A 12,664-nucleotide genomic window follows, 5' to 3' on the forward strand; every position below is an offset into this window, starting at 1 on the left:
ATTTCTTTTTTTAAATTGATTTTATACAGAAACTTCCAGCTGTTCCACATGTTTGAACACTTTTTAAATCCTGGCTGTAAACGCTACTTTGGGTTAGAATTGCACTGATAATTTCAGCTTACAAAACATGTTAATCAGGACACCACTGGCAGAATCAACATCTTATGTGTTGCGGAATTAAAGCCAGTTTAGACAAAGCTTCAAAATATGCACGTGTAGACATGTGATGACAGTTTCCCCTGGTTGTCCAAGATGCCGAATGACTGGAAGTTGCAAGCAGAAAATGAAAAGACCACTTTTTCAGAATTCTCAAATGTAGTTTTATTCTTGGTAGTTTCTGGATTTCCATCACATACCTGCAGGACTGCAAAGGGTCAGAACTGTAAAGTTAAGAGTAAAGGTAGTACTTAAACAAATACATTTCATTCTACACTTCATATTTCACCAACGCGCCACAGGCTTTACGGCTGTGACCAACTTCTTAGAGAGCCCCGAGTCGTTATGCTGCTACCTAAAAAGGGCCATTAACCGTTCAAATGCTTCACTTCCTGTGAACAGCTGTCTGGAAGGCTATGGAGGAAAGCTGCTCAAGTCGATATCAACTCTCCCAGACAACGATGACGTAAATTTCCTAACGATGAATATTTTCTAGGGTTAGCCACTTAAACATGCCATTACTTTTGAAAGCTCTGAGCTGCAGTAGTCAGAGGACATTTCCCCCCAGGAAATGCTGGGGTGATGTAACGAGAAAAGAATAAAAATAAAAATACAAAAAAAAAATAAAATAAAAATAATAATAATAATAATAATTTCACAGGAGACAGGCAGTGATTGCCCAGTGTGCATTTCCACCTCGTTCAGTTGCTCAGTCCACTAGAATTGTCCTGTCCCCACGTCCCCCCCCCTGTAGCTCCTCCTGAGCCCGACTGTCCAATGAGTTTGTGTAGGGCGACTTGGTGATTGAGTCTGGGCGCGACGAGACCGGTCACATGTCTGGGAATGGTTGGGAAAAAAATAAAAACATCCGAGTAGAAGACGTGTAACGGTGATGAGACAAAACCTTTTACTCTTATCCCACTCCCGTCAATACAGGTAAAAAGTCTTTAAAGATGGCCAGAGACCTCCTTCGTCATTCATATCCAACCTGCTCCAAGTCAGTTGAATGTAGGTGGAGTAATGTAGTTGGTAGGGGGTTGTGGTTGGGGTGAAGCCAGCATCCATATGCACTACAGATCAGAGCAGGAGGAAGAAGAGGGAGTGTTTGGAGGAGGTTCAGGAGTTCAACTTTTCTTAATGGGCTTGATTTTTAATTTTTAAAGAGAAGGGAGGTGACAGAGGCGGGGTTCAGGCTCAGGCAGTACTCAGGAGGTCCTGTATGGCTTTCTGCTGCATCTCGTTGAGTGTCGATATGCACTGTGTCCACAATCCTGCTGAGGTCTGGAAGACATGACAAGAATGGATAATCTGCAAAGCATTTAAACAAAGTAGATTTGAGGGCTTTGTCTACATTTCTGGGCTTACCTGCACTTGACGGATCACGTTAGCGAGCCGCTTGCTGCACGCGTCTTCGCTCTTGATAGATTCATTTGAGACTCCGTCGGCTATGATGAAGAAAATTTTAGGAAGATTTGCGTTCTCTGGTCCGAGGACAATCGGGTTGTTGCTGTGGAGAAAGGATTGAGAGGTCAGGTGTGCAGGGTGGAGGTGGTTCATAGACAGTCAGGAAAATGAAGTCTCGGTACCCTACCTCTCAATGAGGTCACAGAGGAAGTCAAAAGTGTGGACCGCCTCCTCTTTGTCCTCTTTGAGCGGTAGCCAGCTGAGCCAGTGGGGAAGGACCTCGTTAACGTTGACGCACTCTGGTCGGAACCTCATGAGCTTTCCCACAGCAGAGACGCAATTCTCTGTAGCGTTGACGTTTTCCTTTGAGCGCGAGTCAGCTGCCTGGATGACTCTGACCAGCAGGGGGAGGGCCTCTGTGACGAAGAAGAAAGACCAGAGCACATCATGTAGGTGTCGCTAAGCAACTGAACTGCCACCAGGTAAAGTAAAGACCAGGTCACACCTGTGCAGAAGGGGCGGTAGTTCTCGCCTCCGAACTGAGCCATGACGCCGACGCCGTAGGCAGCTGCCTGTCGGACCTCGGGGCTCGTGTCGCAGAGTGACTGGATCATCGGCCGCAAGAAATATTCTGCATATTTGAACGAGGAGGGGCTGCAGTGCTCCACCACATCATCAAAGATGCACAGACCCCACTGTCTGTCAGCCCAGGGCCTGTTAGGACACTGAAGACAAGTGAGACAGTTTAGTAGTATTCATTTCCAGTTTCCATGTACATATGATACTAAAAACAGTGCTCAGCAATCACTCACTATTAGCTGGACAATGAGCTGCAGCAGCTGCTCAAACCAAGGCAGCACCTTCTCTTTGTAACTGCTGAACACCGAGTGCAGGATGTCAGATACTTTGGTCAGAATGTACACATCGTTCTCATCCTGGGAGAAGACAAACACCGTGATGGCTTGGAGTGTCTTGCATCATCATCATCATTTTTGAAGGTTAACACACAAAGCAAAAATATTTACCTCATCTTGTAGTGTTTCCTCTACCTGCTCATCATAATCTTCATCCTGTCTCTTAGCTGGATAACACAAGTACGTGTTAGGATTTTGTACCAGCATTTAAAATAATCATGCCCTCATGGTATTTGTGACGTATCATTTGTCATGGGTAAAATATTTGTGTTTCTGAAGTCTCACCCTGCCTGAGCTCCTGGTTCTTAAAGTGCTCCTCCAGCTTCCCCTTCAGGATGCCGCCCAGCTCCTCGAAATGCTCGCTGTTCAGACAGCCGTCTCCCATCAGCTCTATGCACTTTAACAAACACACTTTTGTCAGTGCACAAATCAACATGGCTCACGGGGAGAGAAGAGAAAAAAAAAAAGCCCATAATGTAGCTACCTTGGCAAACGAATGCATGATTTCTGACAGGACATCCGAGTCTGGCTCTGTGCCGATGGCCTTGATGAGGGCGTCGCACATGAAGTGCCACATCTGGGTGAGGTATTCTGGTCCTCGAACCCGGGCACACTCAAGCAGCAGGGGCATGGACTCAGCTGCTGCCACCCGCACACGTGAGACAGTTAAGGCCAACGTCACCTGTATTTTCACTTAATCTGAACAGTGGAACCATCAGAGACGTTCATGCTGAAGACTTTACCATCTAAACATGGAATCTGATCGTGCTGCCTCCTCCTGAATGTTTGAATCCAGCTAACCCCCCCCCCAATCATGCAGCACTGAGTGCTCTGGAAGAATAGGAAATTGCTATACAAGAATCAGACCATTCAATTATACTGCAGTTCAAAATGTCATAACAAGAGGATATCATCATGAAAGTAGAACTTGAGCAGAGGAACCATGAGTTTCACCACCTGCTCGGTGTACTCAACAAAACCTTCCTTCAGCTCTTTGGCATAACACACCTGAGAAAAAGAAAGAAGAGGAAGAGTGAGTGATGACCACATCCACAGCTTCTCAGGACAGTCTTGAGTCTCATTTTCTTCTCACCAGCATCTGACAGGCAGTAGCCTTCTCCTCCAGGCCAGCTGTCTTGATTCCAAAACTCTGCTGGTCTCCCAGGTTGACAAACTCCCAGCCATCATCCTCTGATATGTTCTCCATGTCCTGGGCTTTAAAAGAAGAAAAGTGAAAGAGTTTTAAGTGAATCCTTTACATTACACATACAAGAATCACATATATAAGTCCCAGCAGGCAGCACATTACTGCAATATTAAATATGAACACGTGACAGTGAGCAGATATTCTTCAGAGATTTGTGACTATTAATCTACGGACACTGATTGTTGCAATGTGTGCAAAGGCTTTTATTCACCACTGGATTGATCAGGTTTAAAGTGTGCTTTGGTAACTGCTCATTTGAATGCCTGCCGACTTTCATTTCAGACTTATAGAACAAACTGGACACGCATCAGAAGTCAGTGCAGGTGGCGCAGGCGGCAGCTGCCTGTTACTTACTGTCAAGCAGGGCCACCTCAGGCTTGATGGAGGCAGTCTTCATCAGGGGGCCCATCACCACCGGCAGATACTGCTGGAACTCCTTCCCCAGAATCTTGCACATTCTCGCCCAGGCTGAGATCATGTAGGAGATCTAAACCGAGAACAAACCATAGCAGCTGACTGTGCGTGACCACCACCTTGAACTAGATCGTTTTAAGTTCTGTTCAAGTCGTCCTACCTGGGGATCATCATCCTCCAGATCGTTGAAGTCAGTCTGGGTCTTGAGGAGCAGCTGCATGACAGCCGATGCATCTGGCATGAACTAGAAGAGCAGAGAGAAAGATGTGCGAATATGAGGGTTAAAGCTTAATTTAAAGGGAATAACCTTGAATTAGGATCTTGGCACATGGTATGCTTTGATGGTTAAAGTATACCTTCTCCTTGCCGACAGCCAGGCCGATGAGACTGATGCACTCTATGGTCTTGCCGCGCAGCAGCCGGAGCTCCTTCTGCACGGCGTTTTCTACAATGTGTTTGAGCGAGGGCATGAACATGTCGTAATATGGCACAAACTTCTCCTCTGCGGTGTCGGCCACTGAGGCAATGGATGTCACCACCTGCTCCAGCACCAGCTTCGTGCCCTTCTGGATCAGCTGAAGGTTGAAGAAATGATTTGTATGAAACAGACCACACACACACACACACACACACACACACACACACACAGTCTCCTTGAACACTTTACTGTACCTCCTGCAGCTTGGCAACCATGATGACATGAAGGTGCTGCACCAAGTTGTCCAGATAAAGGATGAGCAGCGATTTAGGACAGTCCTCTGTAAAGTTTATGAGGGCGGCGGCGGCATGGGCCTGCACCCGAGGGTTACTCTGGTCCTCCATGGTCTGCAGCAGGGCTGAGATCACCTAAAACGAATAAACAAATGGTCTTTGTAGCCATGAAGAAAATGAAAGTGCTTGCACAGCTGTTTAAGTCACTTAAGATACCTTATCATGGAATTTCTTTTGGAAGGTGGGGGCAAAGTCTGTGGCCATTTGTCCAATAGCATTGCAGGCAGCATACCGCACCCTTGGGTGCTAGGAAGGAAAAAGGAGCAAATGATTAAGAAATGGGAAATGATGCAACTAAACATTGATCAACTAACCATTAAGACAGTTAAGTAAACTGAGTGGCACTTTTATACGACGGCTGCCGTTTCCTTACAGGGTCGGAGCAGAACAGGAGGACAAAGCTCACGATCTCTTGGAGGATGGCCTCCATCTGCTGGTGGCAACCCTCACCGATGGCCGACAGCGCCATTAGCCCAGCATGGCGATACTTCCAGTCAGCTAGCAGGAAACACATAATTGACACAAATTTAAGCACTTTAGTACCCAAGCAGCTGTTAATTTTGCTGTATGAAAACAAATGGTAGCTTAATTAAAGTTAAATCAGTGCTGCAGTAATGTGCAGCTTTACTTACGATTCTGCAGCATCTGCATAATATGCTGTTTGATCATGGGAAGAATGATCTTCCCTCCCAGACCACAGGCAATTCGATCGAGCGCGCTCTCCCCAGCCACAGCGTTACTGGTGAAGCACAAGAAACATCCAGGAACTTATGGACATGCACACATGTACTGAACTTCAGAGTACTTTAAGAAGTAGGGGACGCAGATGCTGTACCGACCCTCAAAGATGGAAATATATTAGTGCATCAGGACGTACCTGTCAAAGTCTTCATCTTCCAGCTCATCAGCCATTGCCCACTCATCATCATCCTCGAGATCCACCATCATAGCCAGCATCTGAGGCACTAATAAACATAACACAGACTTCTATCAAAACTACTCCACTCATCTTCTTTGGGCACATCATTATAGAGGCCGCTGAATCAAACTCTTACCACTCTGTGCTACAATGGCCGTGTGTTTTCTTAGCATGGCCGCTGCCGTCTCTGATAACGTGACGATGACTTCCAAAGCCAGCTGCCGTTGCATATTTGTAAGGTTGGTATCAGCGCACAGCTGAGGAGACAGGACAATTGCACATGAAACGATGCCTCGAGTCTTGATCAGTGGTAAAGAGAGATTCACTATTTAGAGGTTGCAGCTTACCCTCAGACAGAGCTGCAGTGTTTCCTCCAAGTTGGGTCTCAAGTATTTGGGTGCCGTGTCTGCAATTTCCACCAGAGACTTGAGCACAGAGTCATCTCCCTGGTAGCATGACTCATTCACTGCCTGATGGGTAAATCAAACAAACAGGTAGGTTTGTAATGCAAATATATTCAACAGGTGTGGCAAAGTTAATGCCACATTCTGAAGTCCTGACTTCCTCTTCCACCTTTATGAGTCAAACACAAAATATGCTACTGCAATAGAAGATCTGCTACAGGATCCAAGATGTCCAATATTTCATAATGATGCTGCATTATTATAACCTGCAGGAACAAAAGCTACCAAACACTTGCATGTGTATTTGCTTTCACATGACTTCAATAACCTCTCAATGCAGAGACTGTCATCAGAATCGATCATAACAGTATGAAAACATTATGTCACTCCAAGTAAGCAGTAGAGCATTTACTTTGAAGTTCCAGCCTCCATTTGCAGATATCCAACATTAAACTTTAATTAATAGATCTTAAATGACTGATGCTCTTAGTGCTCAGAAGCCATTACCGGTGCAAAAACATAAGTACTGACAGGTTCCATATCTACAGTACAAAGTGATCCGATCTGAAATCACACAAACACACCAATGTGTTATAGCTTACCTGCAGGATTCCCGGCAGGAGATCAGCAAAGTGTTTCAGCAGAGCTGTGTTGCTTTCATTGGACAGAACAAAAGATGCTGCAGCCCGAGCTGCCAGGGTACGAATCTGTGAGATTAATGTAAATAAATAAAAGCAGCTAAGAAAGGGAACTGAGAGGCGTGTGATATGAAAGAAAGATCCACACATAGTTAAATGACATCACGTTTCAGCTACCAGGCCACGCCCCATCCTAAAACCTTACCTGTGGGTTTGCCTGGTCCTGCATGCACTGAACAAGCATGCGCTTGATAACCTCCATATAATGCTGCTGCTGGTTGCCAAAGATTCCTGGAAAGTTCCTAGAAAGATATCATTGGAAGACATCAGTCAGCCATCAGTGCATCCGCCTGAGTAAGAGTTTGAATTCATCATGCAACAGGAGCTCACCAGAATATGTGCAAGGCAGCTTCTCGGAGGCCGACATTCTCAGCGTTGACAGAATCGAACAGAAATTTGAGCACCTCTGGCCACTGGTTATTCCCATCGTCATCTACATTAAACAAAAACACCAAACGTTCCTCAGTAATTTCCACTTTGAATGTTATTTGATCAACATCTGAGCATTTCATTAATGACCCATGAGAATGTTTGCCTATTATTCCTGCATAACATGGGAAATACTGAGTCATGGCTTATCCTCAGCGTTTAATCAACAGCCACCAGAACAGAGTGAGAGAGAGAGAAAAAAAATATATATATATAAAAAATAAAAATCACCGATCAGGTTCCGGGACAGCTCGGCTGCAATGTCGCAGATCTTCTTGCGGATGGTTGGGGAGGTCTCTTGTTGGATGCCCGCCAGCAGCTCTGTCTTGATGGCTGTCTGCATCTCCACGGTCAGGCCTGGGTAGATCTCCTCAAAAGAGGAAGACAGCAGCCGCCGCAGCAGCACTGCTGCCATCTGTTTGACCTGTGGGGGCAAAAAAAATTAAATACAATGCTGCTTTCAACATGACGTCATACCTAAACAACAGTCATGTCAGACACCCATACACAAGTGTTCCTTTTTCAGTTTAGTTGGGCAGTTGGCTTACTGGACCAGCTAGTTTGATAGTTTATGCTCTCTCATTAACAAGTGTTGTGAAACAAATCGTTTCCTTCTGCAAAAACATGTTACCCGTTTGGTAAACCAAAACCTTTAGTGTGAGTGGTCATTAAGGGGAATAAAAAAATAAAAAAATAAAACCAGACCGAGTGTCTTAGAATGGCAGTCACTCTCCCTGGGCCAAGCACCTCTCTGCCTGCTCCCATTTCAAGCCTCTAAAAATATCAGCCTTGAGGTAAAGTAAAGCAGAGGAAGCATCAGGGCCCAAGCAGCTGGTGGATTCAGAGTAAACATGACTACCTGAATGCCAGAACTGTGACTCACAACAAGCCGTAGTCAGGCAGCGTCGAGGCCTCACATGTGATAGCCGGACTACATACTTGAAATGCCAGCAATGTTGCACCTTTTAGAGATAAAAGGTATTGCAGGCTTCAGTGTCACGCATTGCATCACTCTTTCCCATGTGTACTGCTGTCTGAATGGGTAATAATTACTACACTCAGTATAATGCAAAGTATCCCTTTGACAAGATTATGAGGAGCTTATTTAAAAAACATAAAAATATATATAAAAAAATAACACCGCTAGAATATTTGGATTTAATATTTCACCATCCTTTTATTAGATTCTGACAGAGAGGCTGGAGCGCATCCCTGATTACTTTGGATGATGTTTTTCCAAGTTATTGTGTGTATTAAAACCCACTCAGTACATTATTCATATATGGCAAAAATGCACGTCATCCATTTATTTAGCATGTAATGTCTCATATTAACTGTGACACAGCACCCAAAAAACCCACGAAGATGTGAACGAGTGAAAAACAAATTTCATACACAACATTTGTTGACAACTTAAGATTTTAAAGGTGAAAGAATTACGTCAACTTTGTCTGACCTTTGGCCTAAATTGTCTCTTTTGGGTGTGTCAAGACTTCATTGAGCACAATACAGCAGATCACAAATGTCTCAGATGGGCTCTTAAGTGGCCAAGTTTTTGCAGTTCCCCTGCTTCAGGCTGAAAAAATTCACCATGTCATGCCACAGATATGTTCACAATCTGTGTACAAACCTCCTCTGCAGCAGACGCATCTCTGACAGCTTGTAGCAAGAATGTGATCTTATTCTGGCCTGGAATATTGTCATAGGTCTCCTGAAAAGAAAATGAAAAGCACCGCGGTTAGGATCAGACAGGCCATGCACAACATGAATTTCTACTGCTAATACAGCATCATGTTCCCTTTACTGCAGTTACAAAGATATTCACTTTTCCCGTTTTTACTGAGGGTTAAGCTACAGAAGCATGAATATATTTTCCTTATAAAAATGGCACAAAAAAAAAAAAAAAAAACAGGAAAATACATAGACATCTGTCAGGTAAGGTAACACTCTGCCTCAACTCACATTGTGTTTCTTTGCATAATCATACCCCAAATGTCCAGTTCTGAGCCAGGAAAAACCCTGTACATCACTGATATTTGCTATAAAGATAATCAGTATTTTAATGAGCAGTAAAAGTGTGACATTTGTGCAAGTGTACGGAATATGTCTATAAACTGAACATGAGCCCTAATGGGCTCATACACAAGAGCCACCCATTTATTTTACCACTGTTATGCTGGTTTACCCAAGTTAAATGAGACTCCACAGGGATACAGTGAAACCTCTGGTGTGCGCTCTGGTAAAAGTCACTATGTGCATGTAGTTTCAGCATCCCCATCATGTGGAAGGATCGAGTACAAACTCTTAACACAACTGCATGGGAGAGCCACCTTCAATGATTCCCGAACTGACAAAACGAGACAGGGAGGAGCACAGATGTGCCAACGGCTGGGCTAAAACCAAATCCCAAACAATTAGAATCAGAATGACCAAGTGCTCTGGTTGAGCAACCCTTGAATTACCTGCAAATCAATCTGCAAAGTCCACTCCTCTTATAACCTGACTTGAACTACTGCACCAATCCATTTGTCCACCTAAAGCCTAAATAAGTTTGGTTGCCACACAAATTCAAATGCACTTCATGGCTTCTCACAATACCACCACTTGGATGAACCAGTGATGGGATTAACTACAAAAAAAATGGTGACTAACTGTATCTTTCAACTGTTAAAATGTGAGTTTAGGTCCCATACAGGTGGATCAATTCCTATTATGTGAGTAAAACAGAACGGGAGGAGTTCCTATAAAGGATGAATTCCAATGAGCTTAGCATCCCGGCAGACAGTCTGAGTTTATCAAAGAAAAACGCTGACTGGTAGAGAGAGGTGGTGTGCGATAAGATTCAACCACCTCATCCAAAAGTCGGGGTGCCGGAGAGGGAGGGGGACGCTGGTAACAATGCTCTGCGGCGACAAGAGGCTAATAATGGTGGTTGTGAGGGGGGGGAGAGTGAATAGGCGAGCTAGACACAGCCTAAACAAATCCTCTGAGAGAAACTAATCCGGGGAGACGAGCCTAGCTACTGACGTGTCTGAAACTGAGATGATCAGCTTCACGAAGGGAAACACGGCTGCTAGTTTAAAACTGTCTGGTTAAGACTTGACTTTTAGTTAACACGACCGGAGGCCATTGCATAAGTACTCGCCCCTTTGAATGAACTACCTCACCATCTACAGCCTATCCCTTTGATGGTTTGTTTATCACCGCAGCAGTAACTCAGCATATGTGCCACGTTCAGTCTCAATATTCCGCTTTAATATTTTAGCAAGCCAATGTGCTGAGCCCTAGCGTGCTAGCTAACAAACCTAGCAGCACTGTGGGTAGCTCATTAGCTTGCTGCTACTTCCTGTACTCTACAGGCGCCACTGTCAGCTGGAGGTTTGGAGGCTGGTTCCGACAAACGGGTCCGTTCACTTTTTACCGAACAGCCCGAGCTTTGCCGAGACACGTACGGCTACATGGTGTCACGACAGCGCTGGTATCTGTGACATCGAAATTATGTCCACGTATAACTACGCAACATGGTGGTAGTTAGCGTTAGCTGACTAGTACTCGGCTTCACAGCGCACGTGGGCTACCGAGCTTGACGTGAGAGGCTGCGCGCGGCCAGGCTGGACAGCTAAGTGGTTAGCTTCTGCTAACTTGGCCACACGACTTCCAGCATTCGCCGAACTTGTCAGCCACTAAAAACTGTTTTTTTCCTCGTCTTACCTCTGCCTGTTTCCTGACGTTGTTGTCAGGGCTCATCAAGTTACCCAGCAAGAGGTAGAACTGCTGCTGTTCCGCCATTGCAGTGAGATCCAAAAAGAGCAGCCGGGTGGAGGAGCGGCGAAATGAACCCGGCAGACCCTGCCTCGGTCACACAATGCTGCTAGCGTCTTATTGGCTAGCTTTATCGACCTTACTCAGGGGTCATTGGATCGAAGACCTTAGGCATGCGCTCGCCATTGGCTGGCACGCACTCTCTGTGTCTATTGGTTGAAATCGACACAGGGAACGTGAATGCGTTGTTTCTATTAGCTACCGGTGAATTACTAAAGCGCGGGAGTTTATTACGTCATGGCTGAGAAAATAGAAACAATCAGAGCAACAGTTCATCAACACGTTATCACAGTTAAAAAAGCAAACAGGTTTACTCAGTTGGATATACTAAAAACTGCGATTAGATAGGACTGAACGATGAATATATTCTCCTTTATTTTCTAAATAACAAGATTGTGACATGTGACAAATAAAGAACCTTGAACCTTGAACCTTGAAGATTGAAGTAGAGCTTTGAGTGAAGACTTTAGAAATGGCATGATTTGGTAATTTTACAAAAGAAATTGAACTTAATGCTTCCTCAGTCACTGCATATTGTTAGAATTAACCATATGAAGCCAAATGCATCATAGTTCATACAGGAGTTTTTGAGACCTGTGGATAATCCGTATGATTTTTTTCTTCTTCACGAAAACCTAAATAAATTGCACAACAATGCCAGATGCAGATTATAACTCATAAATGCAAAGTAATATTTAATTCATTTTTTTATTAGTCAGAAGGTTCAAGGAACAGTCCAGTTTTTTTTTTAAATACCATAAATAAATAAATAATTTTCTGGCAATTATTTTATGGTTCAGGCTTTATTTATTACGTTGTAATTTCAGGAAAAAAGTGCTATAATATGATGATGATGATTAGTATTATATGCAGATCATAAAGAATGAGAAGAAGAAGAGGCAGAAAAACAATACACTTGTTGCCCTATTAGATTTGTAGCTGATTTGTCGTTGTTTAGTTTTTTGTTCTGTCATGTTTCCCAACATTCATTCATTCATTCATTCATTCATTCATTCATTCATTTAGTTATGTCATATGCTCACATGCTTTTTTATGTTGAACATCTACCATTACGAGTCCAAAAGCATTCACATCTTGCAAGTAGAAATAGGTAAGAAAGAAATAATTCTAGATTTAAAGCCAAACTATGGTTGAAAATTGCATTTTTATATTTATAGTGTATACAGAAGAAACACCTGAATACAGATTGCAAGGTAAATTGTCTCATTTTTTTTTTTTTATTATCTTACATTAACTGTATTATATGTTGAACTTGTTCTATTTCTGACTGAGTTTTTATGTGTTTATGTTTTCAAATCAAATCAAATCACTTTTATTGTCACATCACATGTGCAGGTACACTGGTACAGCACATGTGAGTGAAATTCTTGTGTACAAGCTTCACAAGCAACAGAGGCGAGCAAAATACAATACAATAACGTAAGAACAAACAAAATATAAGAATGGGTAAATCTGAGGATTATAACAATAAATATATGTACAAATATAAAGTGTGTGCACATTAC

At 43.6% G+C, this 12,664-nt stretch overlaps 1 protein-coding gene across 1 annotated transcript; it reads right to left on the reverse strand.

Annotated features, from left to right (window-relative positions):
* Positions 1 to 296: 296 nt before the first annotated feature.
* ipo5 (importin 5) lies at positions 297 to 11,266 on the reverse strand. Its single transcript, XM_084921963.1, has 26 exons — positions 11,028 to 11,266; positions 8,947 to 9,027; positions 7,548 to 7,740; positions 7,218 to 7,320; positions 7,033 to 7,129; positions 6,792 to 6,896; positions 6,133 to 6,255; positions 5,922 to 6,042; positions 5,744 to 5,831; positions 5,499 to 5,605; positions 5,240 to 5,364; positions 5,023 to 5,112; positions 4,768 to 4,941; positions 4,452 to 4,670; positions 4,256 to 4,339; positions 4,036 to 4,168; positions 3,568 to 3,689; positions 3,386 to 3,482; positions 2,959 to 3,131; positions 2,760 to 2,871; positions 2,586 to 2,641; positions 2,373 to 2,495; positions 2,066 to 2,285; positions 1,748 to 1,976; positions 1,522 to 1,663; positions 297 to 1,437 (listed from the first exon to the last, which is right to left on the reverse strand). Exons 1-26 carry the CDS (start codon positions 11,103 to 11,105, stop codon positions 1,351 to 1,353), a joined length of 3,282 nt encoding a protein of 1,093 aa, XP_084778089.1. The 5' UTR covers positions 11,106 to 11,266; the 3' UTR covers positions 297 to 1,350.
* Positions 11,267 to 12,664: the final 1,398 nt, after the last annotated feature.

The sequence above is a fragment of the Perissodus microlepis genome, chromosome 23 (assembly GCF_051167445.1).
Source record: "Perissodus microlepis isolate ML-2025 ecotype Zambia chromosome 23, ASM5116744v1, whole genome shotgun sequence".
NCBI classification, from domain to species: domain Eukaryota; kingdom Metazoa; phylum Chordata; class Actinopteri; order Cichliformes; family Cichlidae; genus Perissodus; species Perissodus microlepis.